The sequence below is a fragment of the Peromyscus californicus genome, unplaced genomic scaffold (assembly GCF_007827085.1).
Source record: "Peromyscus californicus insignis strain IS unplaced genomic scaffold, ASM782708v3 Scaffold_15__1_contigs__length_86483966, whole genome shotgun sequence".
Lineage (NCBI taxonomy): Eukaryota > Metazoa > Chordata > Mammalia > Rodentia > Cricetidae > Peromyscus > Peromyscus californicus.
The window spans coordinates 70,542,001-70,557,531 of record NW_026294447.1 but is presented as its reverse complement, the minus strand read 5'-3'; the positions used below and the strand labels follow the sequence as shown (position 1 = coordinate 70,557,531).

The following is a 15,531-nucleotide window of genomic DNA, read 5'->3' as shown; positions in this document are numbered from 1 at the left end:
CCAAGCCTTTCGGAGTTATGTCTTGACTGACCACGACCAGTCAGTGTCTTTCCCCTTCCCTGTCTGCATCCCTCCAGCAATGTAACTGGCGGGCAGATGGAGGGGATGAAGGGAATAGAAGTGCCTATCTCTTCTCCAGTTTTGCTACACATACCTGAATGGCTGGCCACATAACGGGGCTCAAGTTCAGACGGCTGTAAAGGAGGTTCAAGGAGCGGTGTGTTATCTCCCAGCTGACTGGCCATGTTGGAGAAGGGAGGCTCGGGAACGGTGTCCTCTGGGCCCAGGTAGTTGTAGAAAGGGGCCCCATCTGGGCCATAGAGATTGTAGGGCAGATCATCTGGGCCGGGGCCATACTCATAGCCTGGCCGGAAGTGGATCCCTGCTTCCCGCTCTGCCTCAATCCGAGCCACATTGCACAGTTGAGCATAGACTTCTGTTGGGGAGGACGGGGAAAGGGAGCCGGACTTGAGCTCCAGCCAGCTAAAACTTGGTGAGCTGGTTCATCGGGCTCTTCGCCCAAGAAGAGAACACGTGGGGATTCCTGACCACGCTGGCACCTCTCTCTGTCCTGAGCGACTGGGATGGAGGAGGAAGCCCCTGCTCAAATTGCTCTCCTTATCCTTCCAAGTCGATAGTACCCCCTTCCCAGAGCTATGCCCAGACCTGCGGGTACCCTCTTACCAGAGCTCCTGGGAGGGCACAGAGCACACTGCTGGCTCCACGCCTCGCCATCCTGGCAGCAGCATTCTGTGTAGGTAGTATGGTGCCCGCGCAAGGGTTGGCTGCACACGTCGTTGGTGACTTTTTTCCAGCAGATGTCCATGTGGATGTCATGGTCAGGGAAGTCCTCTGGCGGCACAGACCCCAGAAGAATGTGAGTCCCAGGCCAGGTCTGCGCCCCCTGTGGTCCACGCCCCCACCTCCTCACCTGTGCTGCTGGTACTGTTCACACAGCGTTGCCCACTAAGGTCGAGGATGAGCGGGGGACTGCAGAAGCAGTGGAAGGAGCCCTCTGTGTTCACACACTCTCCATTCTCACAGGCCAAGTCCTGGCATTCGTTGTGATCTGTGGCGTCAGGAAAAGGTGGAGCAGGGTCACAGTGGCCTTTTGACAGACAATGCTCGTAGATGGATTTGCCTAGGGAGGCCGATGAAGACGTCCATACTAGAAGGGCCCTCTCCAGAGACAGAATCTGACGGCATAGAGCTCCCCTCACCTCAGACCCGCCTGCTGCAGTGGGCATCTTTCCCAGGAAGGGGGACTCCCAGCAAGAGTGGGACTGGGGGTTAGCAGGCCCATGTTGAGTCCTCACCCTGGCACTTCCTGCTGGAGGCGTCGTAGTGGTAGCCAGGATTGCACAGGCAAATGTAGCCCGGCACTGTGTTGAGGCATCGGCCGTTCTGGCAGAGAGCAGGTCCGAACAGTACGCACTCATCGGCATCTGAAGGGGGGCAGAGTGAGGCAGGAGAAAGAAGGGAAACAGAGTCAGACGCTCTGCATCCAGCTGTTTGAGTGAGTTGGGCAAGTTGCTTAGGCTCTTCTTGACTTGGTTTCTTCTCTAAAATACTACCTAACCTCTCGTAATGAGGATTACGAAATGCTCATACCCATAAAGCACTTTAAATAGTTCTTGGTACATAGCAAACACTCAAGAAAAGCTACTTTTGTGGCTGGGGTGTTCAGTGGAACAGTGTCTGCCTTGTATGCATGAAGCCATTGGTTTTATTCCCAGCAACTAACTCTCTCTCTCTCTCTCTCTCTCTCTCTCTCTCTCTCTCTCTCTCTCTCTCTCTCTCTCTCTCTCTTTCTGTTTGCATTATTTCCTCAGGACTAGCCTTCGGAATAAGGCACGCACCAAGGAGCCCAGTGCTGGGAACTCTCCAGTGAGAATATGAGCACCCCAAAGTTTCTGCTTTGGTGGGTGAAACCAGAGGGATAGCTACTGCCCTCACCTGTGTGGTAGTGCAGCACCCTCAATCTGTCCCTGTGTCCAGTATGGTGGAGGTGAGGTTAAACTCCAGAGTGCACCCTCTAGACTTGAGGGAGCAGGGAAACTGAGCTCAGGGTCATGTGAACACTCCAGAAGGATCTTGGTTAAAACTTTCTGGCTAAAAATATCAGGGATAGAAAAGCCCCAGAGCCCAAAAGACAGAAACTACCTGGAAGCCAGGGCTGGGTGTAGACCTCCTGGGACATCATAGAGGTCTAGGCCAGGGTTCTACTCGGGCAAGTGGAGTCTGAGGAGGAGGGTGCTGAGGATTACCTGTGTACATGGTTTGTCCAAATGTCCAGGCTCCTTCCACAGGGATGTAGCCTTGACCGCTGGGGCAGAGCTCACCGAATTCAACTGTGGAGGAAGGCATCCCAGCTCAGAGAGGGAATGTTAGTCTCCCTACCTCCACTGTTTAAGGGTCTAGTTATATAACAGAGGCTGGCCCGGAACTCTGCTATGTAGCTCAGGCTTGCCTCCCACTCAGGATCTTTCTGCTTCAGCCTCCTGAGCGCCAGAGTTACAGTCATGTGTCATCACCCCTGGCTCCTTTCTCCATGAGTGTCACACTGCAGACTGACCCTAAGAGTGTTTGTAGCCCTTGAGGCCTTACCTGAGTCCTCAGATGGGCAAGGGTCACAGGCTTTCCCCCATCTGGTACCCTGAGTACAGCAGCATTCAGCCTGGGTGGAGTTCCGGCCCAGGACGCTAGAGCAGGGAGGACCACCATTGTGCTCAGAGTAGCATTCCATGCGGGTGAGGCCTGGAGCCGGGTCCCCTGTTGGGACCTCGGGGATTCTCTGAGCTGTGGGTGACAGAAGCCCCTTATCACTGTCTGTTCAAGACCCCTTGAGGTATCACTGCCATCAAGTTGATCTGTTAAATAGAATGTCTGTATAGAACCTTATGGTGTACATTATCTCATGTGGTACCCTGAGCATCACTAGGCGAGAATACTGTTATCATTCCCTACTACAAAGAAACTGCACCTAAGAAGTTACAATTAAGAAGTTATTATGGGGTGAAATGGGGCTCTGATGCCCAAGCCCCTGATGTTTCTAGTGTCCTATTTGCTCACACACACACCCCCCATGGGTAGTACCCATCCCTAGCATACCATCTGAGCATCCTTCTGATCCCTCCCGCTTCTCAGGGACCCCAAACCCTCTCCCCTCCATTTCTTCTTACAAAGTTCCCCTTGACTTTTTACAGGTCATTGAAGCCAGCTGAGGTCTGGTCCAGCCTGGGGCAAAATGGCAATGAGGAGGGGAGGGTCTAGCTTAGCTCGGCTTCAAGGCCTCCTTCATCCAAAAGACCCATCCAAGGATTGGTTGGATTCAGGGTCTTTATTAAACTCCATCTGAGGTCCCTGGGGGCTACTGTAAGTGCCCCATAGCACCCTGAATTTCTCTAGGTCACCCTAGACCTTCAGTTGTCTGGCAGACGCTGGCATGTGTGGCACTCAGACTCCTGTCCCCTCCATAATCCATTCCTAACCCATACCCCCAACACCGGCCCAATGAACCCCACTCAGTGGCAGGAGCTAGATCAGCGGATGGTGTTTGTAAGGCAGAGTCCTCATGGAAAATGGTAGGAAAGGAAGGGGCCCGAGTCTCCCGGATCTCACCTCCAGCCACCCGAGGACGGCAGTGTCCTTCTTGTGCGTCATACTCCTCGAGGTCACTGGCACACAGGCACAGGAAGGAGCCTTCCACGTTCTCACAGAGTGCAGCCCCACACACTGCCAGCATGAGCTCACACTCGTTCACGTCTGCCAGGCACAAGGACAGACTAGTGTCCAGAGAAGAGGTAGCGAATGCACCCTGCCCCCCGATTCCAGCCCAGCTAGGCAGGTTCTCACCCCTTGCCTCCCCAAAGAGAACCGTACTTGGAAGAAGCAAAAGTGGATGTGAATTAGCAGAGAGGGGGACCGGTGGGCGGGAAAAGAGGGGAAGAGAGGCTGAAAATGGTTATAACAGTGAACGCAGAGGACAGTTCCCTCCTCTGGGGATCTCCTGAGCCCCCAAGTTCTCCAGGGAAGTGAGTGGGGTAGGAGGTCTCTTCCCTCTTGTGCTCGCCCCTTCTGGGGCAGGATTGACCCTTCTCCTACCAGTCCAGCAGCAATGCTAGCTGGAGGGGAATCCTCTTTCCCTTGCCCACCCTTTGGGGCCCTGTCATGGAGCCATGTAAACATGGATGTTTCGGGAGAGGGTACCACCTCCTTTCAAGAAAGACAAAAAAATTGGTAGAAACGAGAAGGGCCCAAGGGCCTTTCCCAGCCCAGACCTTGGGTAGCCCGCAGGCTTCTCACCAACACATTCCCAGCCTGAGGGTGAGGTCTCGAAGCCCTGGTCACAGAGGCAGCGGAAGGAGCCATCCGTATTGTCACAGAAGCCGTGGCTCCCACACACAGTGTCGTTGGCGCATTCGTCTATGTCTGGGGATAATGGAGACTAGGGTAGAGGGTATGCATGCTCTCTCTGTTTGCTGGGAGTACCTACTTATCTGGTCTATTAACACCAAGATTTGCAAACAAACAACCCCTGGACCCAGCACAAGAAAGCTATAACCGTAGCATCCCTCTTAATTTCTTTGTAAGCTTCTCTGTATGGAAAATACACAAATTTCAAACAACTGCTCAAACAGTATCCTCGGGAGAAATTGTTTCTAGTTCAATGCAGGGAAAACCAGATGTCCGCAGCTTTCCTCAGCCCTCCCTCCTCTCTCTCCCTGTTCCTACTCACCAATGCAGTCTCCAGTTGGGGCCATGTAGAAGCCAGGCTGGCAGCCCAGGACACAGCGGTAGGAACCAGGGCTGTTCTCACACCTCCAGGCTCCACACACTGGGTCTTCCTCATCCTCACACTCATCAATATCTGTCCCCAGAGCCACGAGAAGAGGCAGATGTGTGGCTAGGTCACTGTTATGGCCCCACCTTGCTGACATTACAAGCTCATATCCCACAACTTTTGAGGTCCTTGGTCCGTTTCAAATCATTCCACTCATCTCACTCCCAGCAGATTAATTCAGGATCGTTTCCCTGACCCAGCGCGGCTGAGCATTTAAAAAGAGCCCTACACCCCATTCGGGAAGCTCTGAGCACTCAGCCTCCTCCCCTCTGATCCCCAGCAGAGCACTCTGCCTTTTTCACCACAGTGGGGTTCAAGGAGCTTTCTTCAATATTTATCTCCCTTATTCAATTTCAAGATCGTCTATAACCATTGATCCTACCAAAAGACATTGAACATAGCCATTGTTTATTATCTGCTGAACATATTCGGCTTTTAAAACTACGTTGTGTCCTCTGCTGGCACAAAGATTATGATTGTCTTTATTATGTCAGCCTTGGGTCATCAGAATCGCAGTAAATGCATTAAACTTTGGGTTCTGTAGAAAATGCTGCATTTCCTAGGACGCTGTGTTCCATGTTCCAGGGAGCTAAGGACCACGCAGGGACAGAGGTGGACAGAGGTGAGGCAGGGTCCCGTCCAATCCCTACAGTCCTTACCCACACACTGTCCACTGTCTGGGGAGGGCTGGAAGCCAGGATCACACAGACAGTTGAAGGAGCCCTCTGTGTTGACACAATGCCCTCGTGGACATGGGTCTGTGGCTGCACACTCATCAACATCTAGGACAGAGACGGCAGTCAGCCAATGCAGCCATGGCTCTCTTTAGAGCTTGTTAGAGCCCCGAGCTGCTTCCTTTGGACCTCGAGAAGCCGATAGGAGAGTCAAGGAGAAGCTCAGGGTAGGAAGATTGAGGGACAGTCCAGGCCATGCTGTGGGGAGGCTTTAGGGCTGGGGCTCTGTTAGCAGAAGGGTGACACTAACAAGACTCTGGAGAGCACGCACGTCTGCCACAGGCATCACAGGGATGCCCCTCTGCAGACTCCGAGTCCTTCCTTACAACCCCGGATCTTTCACCTCTCCCCAGCCTTCCCATTGTCTCCTCCCTGGGTAGGCTGTGAGCAAACTTCAGTAATGGTATTCAGGTGGGATTCTAGACACAGCCTCTAAGACCCGTGCTGGTGGACCCTAGACACGACCACACTGATGTCTTACCCTGGCATCTGGTGCCCCCCTCAGCACTGACAAAGCCGGGTGCACAGAGGCAGAAGAAGGACCCCTGGCTGTTGAGGCACTCGCCATGAGGAGCACAGTGCTCCTCCTCCCCAGCACACTCGTCCATGTCTGCCGGGACAAGATGAGGAGGGAGCGTCTCTAGGGATGTCCTCACCTCTGCCGATAACCACTGTGCCCAGCTCCTTCCTGATGGGGAGACTCACCCTCACACGTGGTGCCATTGGCCAGCTGGAAGCCCTGGGGACAGAGGCATTGGTAGGAACCTTCTGTGTTCTTGCACTCGCCTCCAAGGCAGCTGTTCTGGGGACCCTCACACTCATCCACATCTGTAGGGCCACACAGGGGAGGAGGCACCTGATGGTGGCACCTTCCAAGGACAGGTTCAAGGGAACTATCTCTAGAGGCCCTATCACCTGCCTGAAGGGAGGGAACCTGGGATGAGGGGACCGGGCTTGCAATGTTTATCTCTATTCCAGGAGACGCTAACCAGGGGGAGAGGATGACAAGAGATGTTTCCATTTGGCCCGGCTCTGGTTGGGCTTCCTCACGCCCCGTCGTCCTGGCCCAGAGTAACCAAAGCCTCCACCCCCTGTCTTGACTGAGAAGCAATGGAAGATACACCAAGGAAACAGATACTGGGGACCTGAGAAGGTAACAGAAACTCTCTTTTGCTTGATGGTAAGTTTGTTTTGAGATAGGATCATCGTGTAGTTAACACTGGCCTGGCCTCTAACTTGCTAGATAGCCAAAGATGACCTTGAACTCCTGATTCTCCTGTTTCTACCTCCTATGTGTGCTAGGATTATGAGCCTAGGTCATCACGGCTGGCCTGCCCCTCCCCTACTCCACCACTTTCTGCCCTTCTATAGATAGCCCGGCTGGCCTTGGACTTTTCATCTTCCTGACAAGGCTTCCCAAGTGTTGGGATTATAGGCATTATCAACATTATTGCAAAGCACAGTGGGCACCCTAGAGCCGTGGTTCTCAACCTTCCTAATGCCACAACCCTTTAATACAGCTCCTCATGGTGTGATGACCCCAACCATACAATTATTGTCGTTGCTGCTTCATAACTGTTATTTTGCTACTGTTATGAATCGTAATGTAAGTATCTGTTTCCTGATGGTCTTGGGTGATCCCTGTGAAAGGGTCACTTGACCCCCAAGTTGAGAACCACTGCTCTAGAATCTTGTAACAGAGAGGCTCAAGGGTCTAGGCCAAGGCCCAAGAAACCCCATGTGTCTCTTGTCCCTTGGTGCTGCTGGGCCCCTGCGGCCTGTGCACCAGTGCCTTCAGGGCAGTGAGACCCGGGTTGCTAGCCACTTTCCTGACTGCTTTTGGGGAGAAGGTAGGAACAGGTGTCCCCCGGCCCACTATCCTAGGTTTAAGGGGGAGCTCTTGTTCCTTCTTATAAATGCTTGGTTAGTGTACGGTGTCCCATCTGTGTTCTCCTCCCAGGGAGGGGTCTCTCACCTTCACAGGTGTTGCCCAGGGGACTGGGCCGGTAGCCTTTATCACAGTCCTTGCAGAAGAAGGAGCCCACAGTGTTGGTGCAGACCCCTGTGGGGCAGACTCCAGGGAAGGCACATTCATCCAGGTCTAGGCAGACAGAGAACTGTGGCCATGGACCCAGGAGGGCAGTCCCACCACTGAAGCCTTCCCTCACAACACCTCTTGCCAGTCTCTGAGTTTGAAGAATACTCTGGGCCTCTAGACAAGGGCAAACCCTGGCCATATTCTATGACATGCAACACCCCCACACACGTCCTTCCGAGAAAGCTCCATGGGTAGCCCTAGCCCCAGCTTACCTCTTTTGAGACAGGGTGTCATATAGCTCAGGCTGGCCTCAAACTCACTATGTAGCTAAGACTGGCCTCGAACTCCTGATCCTCCTGTTTCTACCCCCCAAGTGCCGGGGTTATAGGTGTGCACCATTATATGTAGCTTTAGCGTCTCTCTTGTCTCTGACCATTTGTCTCATCTCTGAATTTGGGAGTTATGACAATAGGAACTCTCTTGGGGCCAAGTCCCCCAAAGTTCCCTCTGACCTAATCTGGAGACCCCAGGATCAACCCAAGCCTAGAAGACAAAGAGATGTTCTTTAAGAGGGAGGAAGGCTTATACTGTCTCTTCTGACCCTGTCTGTCTTGTATTACCTTCACAGGCAGTACCATCTTCATTCACCCAGTACCCACTCTGGCAGGCTGAACAGGTGAAGGAGCCCTCAGTGTTGAGGCAGAGGCCGGTGGGGCATGAGGCTCGGCTGGTGCACTCATCCACATCTGAAACAGGCCATTGAGTTCTGTATGGGATTCTGCAGAGCAGACATGCCAGAGACTCATAGGTGGTCAGGGAGGGTCGAAAGGACGGGTTTGGGCAAGAGTCTTGGGCCTGGTGGGCTGATTCGGAGGAGGCTGCAGGGGTTGGCATGCAGAGGGAAAGATGCTGCAGGCTTGATTCGCCGGTGTAAGAATGGAGCTACATCTTTGTACCTCGGCAGCCCTTTTTGTCCGGCGTGACCTCGTAGCCCGGCTCACAAGAGCATCTAAAGGAGCCTTCCACGTTGATGCAGCTTCCATGGGCACAGATCCCAGGGGTCAGACACTCATTCACATCTGTGGATAAAAGCCCAAGATGGGTCATTGGCCTCCTCTCTTCCCTGTGCTCTTCCCCACTCTAGCAAGCCTAGACCACCTCAATTGTGAGTCCCTGGAAGCAGCCTTCAGAGGGACTGTAGGCCAGCCTCGGAGAGCTGCGAAGCCATGCTCCTTCATTCCATCTAGGCGAAGCAGGGTCATACCCTCCCGAGTGCTCCCCAGCTCCCTGTAGTAACATAGAACACCCCGCCTAGCCCTGGAAAAACAAAGCCACCTAGAACACTAGAAATAGAGCATCCGAGACCCTTGATTCACTCTATTGTGAGTCTGACCCTCTAGTCTCTTACCTGCCACCAACAAACCATGTTCCACACCCAACAAACAGTTTCAGTACATGGGTGGGCAGTGTGGAGAGAGGCCAGGCCATGCTTGGGTGGCTGTGGCTGTCTTGAGGGCCTGGGAACCATCTGCCCTCTTAAGAGTCTCAAAGCATCTATTCAAAACATGGCCCCTCCTGGCATCAGAACCTTTGGGCCTTGTTCCCTGCGGGGGCCGAGGGAAAGAACACTCCTCTTCCCACAGACACGGAGTTGTTTTGGGAACAAGAAGCGCCACTGCTATTTAGCGTGTAGCTTCCTGATGTAGTAGGAAAGCAGAGGGCCTGGTGGCTGGCTCTCACCACCATCCAGCCCGAGACCCTGAAGCTTTCCATCCCGGTCCACAGAAGCCAACCACAGAAGCTTCTGGAACTTTGGGATAGAGCCTCAGAACGGATGTGGCTAAGCAGCCGCAAAGGGCCCCACCCTAGCTGATTCAGAGGGCAGAGTCCCATAACAGAAGCACACCCACGCCATGCTCCGCATCATCCGAGAACCCAACCGGATGATGGGGACAATACCCTCTAAGCCACTGTGCTTCCTGTGTGTGCGCTCAACCAGCCATCCCAAAGCTAAATAGCCCTCTCAGTGCCTTGGCAATCAGCCCTTACCTACACAGCTCCCACTCTGACCTATGTAGCCCTCCTCACAGGCCAGACAAGTGTAGGAGCCAGGGGAGTTGACGCATCTCCCATCAGGGCAGGTACCAGGGTGACGGCATTCATTGATATCTACAAAACAACAGTCCCTCCCTTGGTCATCTCTGAGAAACACAACCCATGGGTATTTCATGTCTGCGAATCTTTGACCCTGCCCTGTATGGGGGACTAGGTGTCAGTTTCCATATAGATGAACACTAGGAAAACATGAGTTGCCCTGTGCTCCCAGCCCCACCTCCCACTCACGATCCTAGAGCAGAGGTAAATGAAAGAACTTAAAAATGGAAAGACTCCCCAGGCCGCTGCAGCAGGCTGTGGGTACTGTTAGCTGTAGGAAGTCAGAGAAGCTGCATGCTTCAGCCTGCATGGTTTGGGATGGTCCTTCATATCGCCCTTAGTGACATCAGGCAAGGTAGGAAGATTGCATTTGCCAAAAGGAAAGGCCCCTGAGTCTGCCCTGCCTGAAGTGCGTCAGGTACATCCGTGGAAGGTATACGTAGCACTGGATGCTGGGCATTTAGGAGATATGGAACTTACTAATCTTCAAAAAAATAGCCTATATCTTCATTTTTGGGTCATGGTATGTTTTTGCTTCTGGGTCCCTTGTGGCTGGGTGGCACCAAAGATTAGTGCTAGCCAGTGTGGTCTGAGTGGATATGAGGTAGGTAACTTGTGAACCAAAGCGCTTCACTGCATGCAGACCCTGAGTGTCTTCTTCCTTCCTTCCTTCCTTCCTTCCTTCCTTCCTTCCTTCCTTCCTTTCCTTTTCTTTCTTTCCTTCCTTCTTTTCTTTCTTTCTTTCTTTCTTTCTTTCTTTCTTTCTTTCTTTCTTTCTTTCTTTCTTTCTTTCTTTCTTTCTTTCTTTCTTCCTTTCTTTCTATCATGGGGACTGGGCATATTCCAGACCCCAGCTATTCTTTTAGTCTAATACCAAAGTAAGGAAGCCTGGGTCAGAGTTCTCAACTGATTCTTGATAGACACAAGACGCTAATAAGATTGACTGTGTCCTCTGTGACTGACTTTGGGGTTGGTTGTTAGTGAAGCAGAACCTAATGCAAGCTGCTCTGCTACTCCCAGCTTTCTTCTTAGAGCAGAGCCCCAGGGAACAACAGTGATGTTAAAATGTGAGGAGTCTGTCAGGGAGAAAAAGAGAGAGGCCGGAAGACCAGAGCAGCCTTAGTCTCCACCTGAGCCAGGGAAGCCTCTCGTGAATGGGAGTGGACAGAACTGAGCCATTAGACAAGCTGATCAAAGGAGGCAGAGGAAAATTCTGGATGGAGTGGACTCCATCAGCAGACAACCTGAGACTGTTCCATGGAACTCAACAGTAGCTAAAGTGGAGCCTGTCACCGGGGGGAGATTCTTCTGCCTAGTCAAGGGTTTGAATTTAATCTAAGGTTATGGAATGCCTTGGTAGATTCCAATATTCTGGTTTGTGTTGGGAACTATTTATTGCTGTATTCCCAGCCCGTGGCTAACACACAGCTGGCACTCAGCAAATGTTTGCTGACCAAAAGACGAAACAGTGTGCCTAAAATAATACGCATTATCTTCTTAGTAAAAGGCTGTTAAGGAGACAGCTAAAGGGATCCAAGGAATGGTCACATAGGGACTAATTTGTGAGTCTGCCATCCACACTCTGGGAGGATGCCTGGGCATCTTTCCAGGGACCAGTCTCTGCGTGGGGAATGGTGAGGGTACGTACCCACCTGTGTTCCTGGCGAGAGTATGAAGTGGGAGTGGGTAGGCAGGAGGCAGAAGCTCAGGGGTTCCTGGGTGAGAGTCAGGGACAGCCAAGGCCCTGGCATTGTCAAGGAGAATCTGCTCTCTGTCCATGGGAACCCAGGGTCCTGGGTATGATGGAAATGTCATTGAGACTGCTGCACGGGCCACTGTCCAGACCTCACAGTCTCTCACCAGAGACTTCAGGTTTCCGTGGACAGAGTAGTTTCTTCGTTGGAGACAGAAGAAAGGGAGAGGAAATTGACTGGGCTCCCGGGGTGATGGGCAGGGTCTGTGGTTACTGATGGAAACCCGGAGAAGTGTACAAACTACATCATTCTTTCAACAGCCCCAGAGTGTCTGCCCAGGGCCAAGAACTCAGCCTGAACTCCCTGATGAGGTGTCTGTCTAGAATCCTTCCTTCTGATGGGACAGAGCCATCCTGAGTAGGGCACGGAGTCGGGACATGACAGAGAGAGGTCCTTACAGTGTGCTGGAGGTGGTTCTGCGCATCTTGTATATGTTAGCTGAGCAGTCCTCTGAGATGAGTGTGGCAATCCCCATTTGCAAACACGAAACATGAATACAACCCAGACCTGTCTGCTCTGGAGCCTGTGCCCTGGATGCAGACGGTTAGCATAAACCTGATCTTCTCAATGTTCTGGCATTTCCTGGTTCATTTCCTTCGGTTTTACTTTTCTGCTTAGTAAGTCCTGATGTTAGATGCACAGTGCTGTGGTGCCTAATGAGGCTCTCTTACCAAGCGCTTAGTGCCTGGCCAGCTGGAAGCTCTGTATTCACTCTGCATTCTCTTGTAAATGCCAAGTTGTCTTGTTTCTATTGATCTAATAAGGACAAGGGGGTGGGTTCCAGCTTGGATCATGCCCAGGCCTGAGTTATAGGTGGAAAGGCACGAAGAGGGGAGCCCTGAGCGAAGGTGAGGAGGCACTGGGGGTGAAGACAGTTTGTTCTACACCTGTAGCTGTGGTTCCCCTTCGCTTAGTCATCCCGGGACTTTGCTTCCCTGGTAAACGAACTGGGGAAAGGTCTCCCCTTCACAAGGTCCACGAGCTCACCCCTTACTTCCAGGACTCTCTGGAACCAGGTAAGACAGGATAGTGTCCGAACCTGCCTACGAGGAGACTAGTTAGCAATGTCCAAGCCCATCTTGTAGCTGTATGTGGGAAAGGGGAGATCTACTGAATCCATCCATCAACCAGCGTTTGTTGGGTGCCCATGCACAGGTTGTCTAGAGACATGGTCCACCCTCTGGGAGTTTATATATTAACAAGCTTTAGCAAGAAGACTAAAGGGGCCAGAGAGATCAACCCTTCCTCTGCTATATACAAAGAGAACACATTTTCCAAGGTGACGGGGCAGAGGTATGTAAAGATGTTCATTCCTGTGGTGTCACATAGATTTGTACTTCCCCGAAACAGGGGGCATTCAGGATGCTGATGTATCACCCCAAAGACAGGAGGACTCAGGGGTTCATAGACGTGTCTCTGCCAGTGGGAACTGGCATAGCGTCAAGGGACTCCGTGGAGGAGAGCTCGAGGGCGAGCTGATGGTGGGTGGTGTGGAGGGCAGCGGCTGACCCACTGTTCTCACGCCTTGCCTTGGCAGTGTCCTTGTCTGACCGTGACGTAGCCCCGATCGCATTCACAGAGGTATGAACCTTCCGTGTTGCTGCATCGCCCACCAATGCACACCCCGGACTGCTCGCACTCGTCTATGTCTGCAAACACACAGGATGGTCCCGAGTCAAAGCCAGCCCTGGAGGGGGGGTCCTGGGGCATCCTTTCCAGCGGCCACGGACAAGGCTGCTAGGTAAGGAAGCCATGCCCGCTGCAGTAGGATTGAGGGAGGGATTCTTAGGTCAGCTGTCGGACTGGTCAGACCCCCACGGCCCCTTGAGTTCTTTTCTCCCAGGGATAGCTACTTCTAGGGCCCATGGGAGCCCTGGCAACTTTCTCCTCCCGATGGGAGGCCTGGGTTTGGGGTCAGCTATCAGTCTACACAGTTTGATCCGAGGGGTCCCAGCACTAGAACAGTGGACACTGGGTCTACCACTAGGATTCTTCTTAAGGATGGACCTTCTTAGAAGGACAGAGAGCTGGGGTTGGGGATTTAGCTCAGTGGTAGAGCGCTTGCCTAGCAAGCGCAAGGCCCTGGGTTCGGTCCTCAGCTCTGGAAAATAAAAAAAAAAAAAAAAGACAAAATAACAGAAAGCATTGCAGGCAGCCAAGGGTCTGTAACGCGTGGCTTATATCATTATCCAAAGCACACGGACCCGCTCCTCGGAGACAAGGGAAGGAGCTCGTATGCAGAGCAGACAGTGGAGAGCTGATGGCTCCCACTCTAAAGCCCGATCTTGGTCAGGCCGCTACCCTGAGTCACACCTTGGCTCCTTGCTACCTCCAGCCCCATTGCAGTTAGGACCGGGCCCCAGCCCTGCAGTATTTACCCAGGCTCTCTGGTATAATCTTAGCTATGTTAGATTCCCTTGAGTCCCGTCTCCAAATCTCTGTTCACACGCGTGCCTCTGCTGGGGGTGTCTTTCCCCTCCTGATGACCAGCCGGGTCCTATTCCCATTTCACACAGTGGCTCAGTATACCAGCTCTGCCCTGTGACCACTCCCCGGCCCCACCACCAAACCCATCAGGGTCTCATCTTTTCCACCCCTCTAGCTCCGGGTCAGATACTTCACAGAGTCCTTGTCAGACTGAATGAAAGGCGAAGAGCTGAGAGAAGTGCCTGGCAGGAAACACGGAGGAATGTTTGTTAGCGTCGCTCAGGCATAAACCAACCGCTAGAACCCAGGGAGCTTCCACCTCAGCCATGCTTCCTATCGCTCCAAGTTCACAGTGGAGCCTCTGGCAGACCTGCCACGTGCACCCTCCTCGGCTCCCATGGAGATGCTGGCCTTCGGCATAGGGCGGACCCAGGAACCTTCCTGGCAACAACTCTCCGGGGAATTCAGAAACAGCTGTCCAAACTCTTAGAAGCTCTACTGCCAACAGCAGAGGAAAAGAGAAGGAACTGGAAGGCAGAGCGAAAAGTGGAAACCTGATGGGAAAAAAATGGGGGACTCCAGAACCACCGCTTAATAAACAGACAGTGCTGGTTTGCAGAGAAAAATGGAGATGGAGAAGTGGGTTCCTGGTAGCCACGCAAAGACGAACCCCAGGGGGAGAAAGCATTCTGGAAAAGGCAAATAAAGTGCACAGTGTCTATGTGACATAACAAAACCACAACACATTAAAAATAATGCAAAAAAAGGGGGGCCAGCAATGGCTCAGTGGGCAAGAGTCAGCCACCAAGCCCGGCAACCTGAGTTCCATCCCCAGAACCCGCATAAAGATGGAGAGAACCAACTCCACATGAACGCTGTCTTCTGACCTCCACACGAACACCCTGACACACATAAAACAAATAAGATGTAACAGAAAACACAAGGTACACCCAAAAAGTCACGAGAAAAAAACCACAGCCACACTTGGGAAACAAGCAAGAGTAAGCAGTTCACAGATGAGGGGACCCAAAGGCCGGAGTGCAAAGATACACACTTACTCCAGGGCAAGTTATATGCAAACCCTTAAATAAATCCTTAATATTTAAATAACTTACATTTATTTCTTCTTAAATTAAGTTAAAACCTGTAATGGTTTAGAATGATCCATTTATACATACGAATCAATGCTAGATTAAAATAATGAAACACTGCTTTGGGAGACGGGCAAAGTTTAGGTAGTGGATGCTAAGTTGGATTAGGGCCTTCAAGTGGCAGCCAAGTCCCAGCGGTCGAAGGACTTAGGCTGACCTCAGGTTCCTCCCGCTCCTACAGCTGGCAGAGGCATCCGGACACCAGGCTGGCACAGGACAGAGCCTCATGTCTGGGCCAGTCCTGGCAATACCGTTCCCTGTAGTCGTAATTTGCCTATGGCCAGCTCCCAGACTCCCAGACTCCCTCTGGCCACAGCACCCACCCAGGCTGCAGGAAGCCTGGAAAGCCCATGTCCCCTGCCTTTCCCCTGGCTCTGCCACCCTGCTCTGAGTACTGTAATACTTGTCACCTCCTTCCCAACAGCCAGAT

General features: G+C 52.5%; 1 protein-coding gene and 1 long non-coding RNA gene across 2 annotated transcripts in view; one reads left to right on the top strand and one right to left on the bottom strand.

The window, feature by feature from the left end:
- Positions 1 to 15,531, bottom strand: part of Ltbp2 (latent transforming growth factor beta binding protein 2) — an 88,916-nt gene that overhangs the window by 4,028 nt on the left and 69,357 nt on the right. The window contains exons 18-34 of the mRNA XM_052739290.1: positions 13,053 to 13,172; positions 9,665 to 9,784; positions 8,572 to 8,694; positions 8,236 to 8,361; positions 7,553 to 7,678; positions 6,283 to 6,405; positions 6,059 to 6,187; positions 5,503 to 5,625; positions 4,739 to 4,870; positions 4,306 to 4,431; positions 3,622 to 3,765; positions 2,608 to 2,799; positions 2,268 to 2,351; positions 1,317 to 1,445; positions 932 to 1,069; positions 685 to 852; positions 155 to 436 (exon numbers count right to left, since the gene is read on the bottom strand). Coding sequence (XP_052595250.1) covers positions 155 to 436; positions 685 to 852; positions 932 to 1,069; positions 1,317 to 1,445; positions 2,268 to 2,351; positions 2,608 to 2,799; positions 3,622 to 3,765; positions 4,306 to 4,431; positions 4,739 to 4,870; positions 5,503 to 5,625; positions 6,059 to 6,187; positions 6,283 to 6,405; positions 7,553 to 7,678; positions 8,236 to 8,361; positions 8,572 to 8,694; positions 9,665 to 9,784; positions 13,053 to 13,172 — 2,385 coding nt within the window. The remainder of the gene's footprint in view (positions 1 to 154; positions 437 to 684; positions 853 to 931; positions 1,070 to 1,316; positions 1,446 to 2,267; positions 2,352 to 2,607; positions 2,800 to 3,621; positions 3,766 to 4,305; positions 4,432 to 4,738; positions 4,871 to 5,502; positions 5,626 to 6,058; positions 6,188 to 6,282; positions 6,406 to 7,552; positions 7,679 to 8,235; positions 8,362 to 8,571; positions 8,695 to 9,664; positions 9,785 to 13,052; positions 13,173 to 15,531) is intronic.
- Positions 13,074 to 15,060, top strand: LOC128111090 (uncharacterized). Its single transcript, XR_008218470.1, has 2 exons — positions 13,074 to 13,264; positions 14,126 to 15,060. It is a non-coding gene; the product is annotated as an uncharacterized LOC128111090 (long non-coding RNA).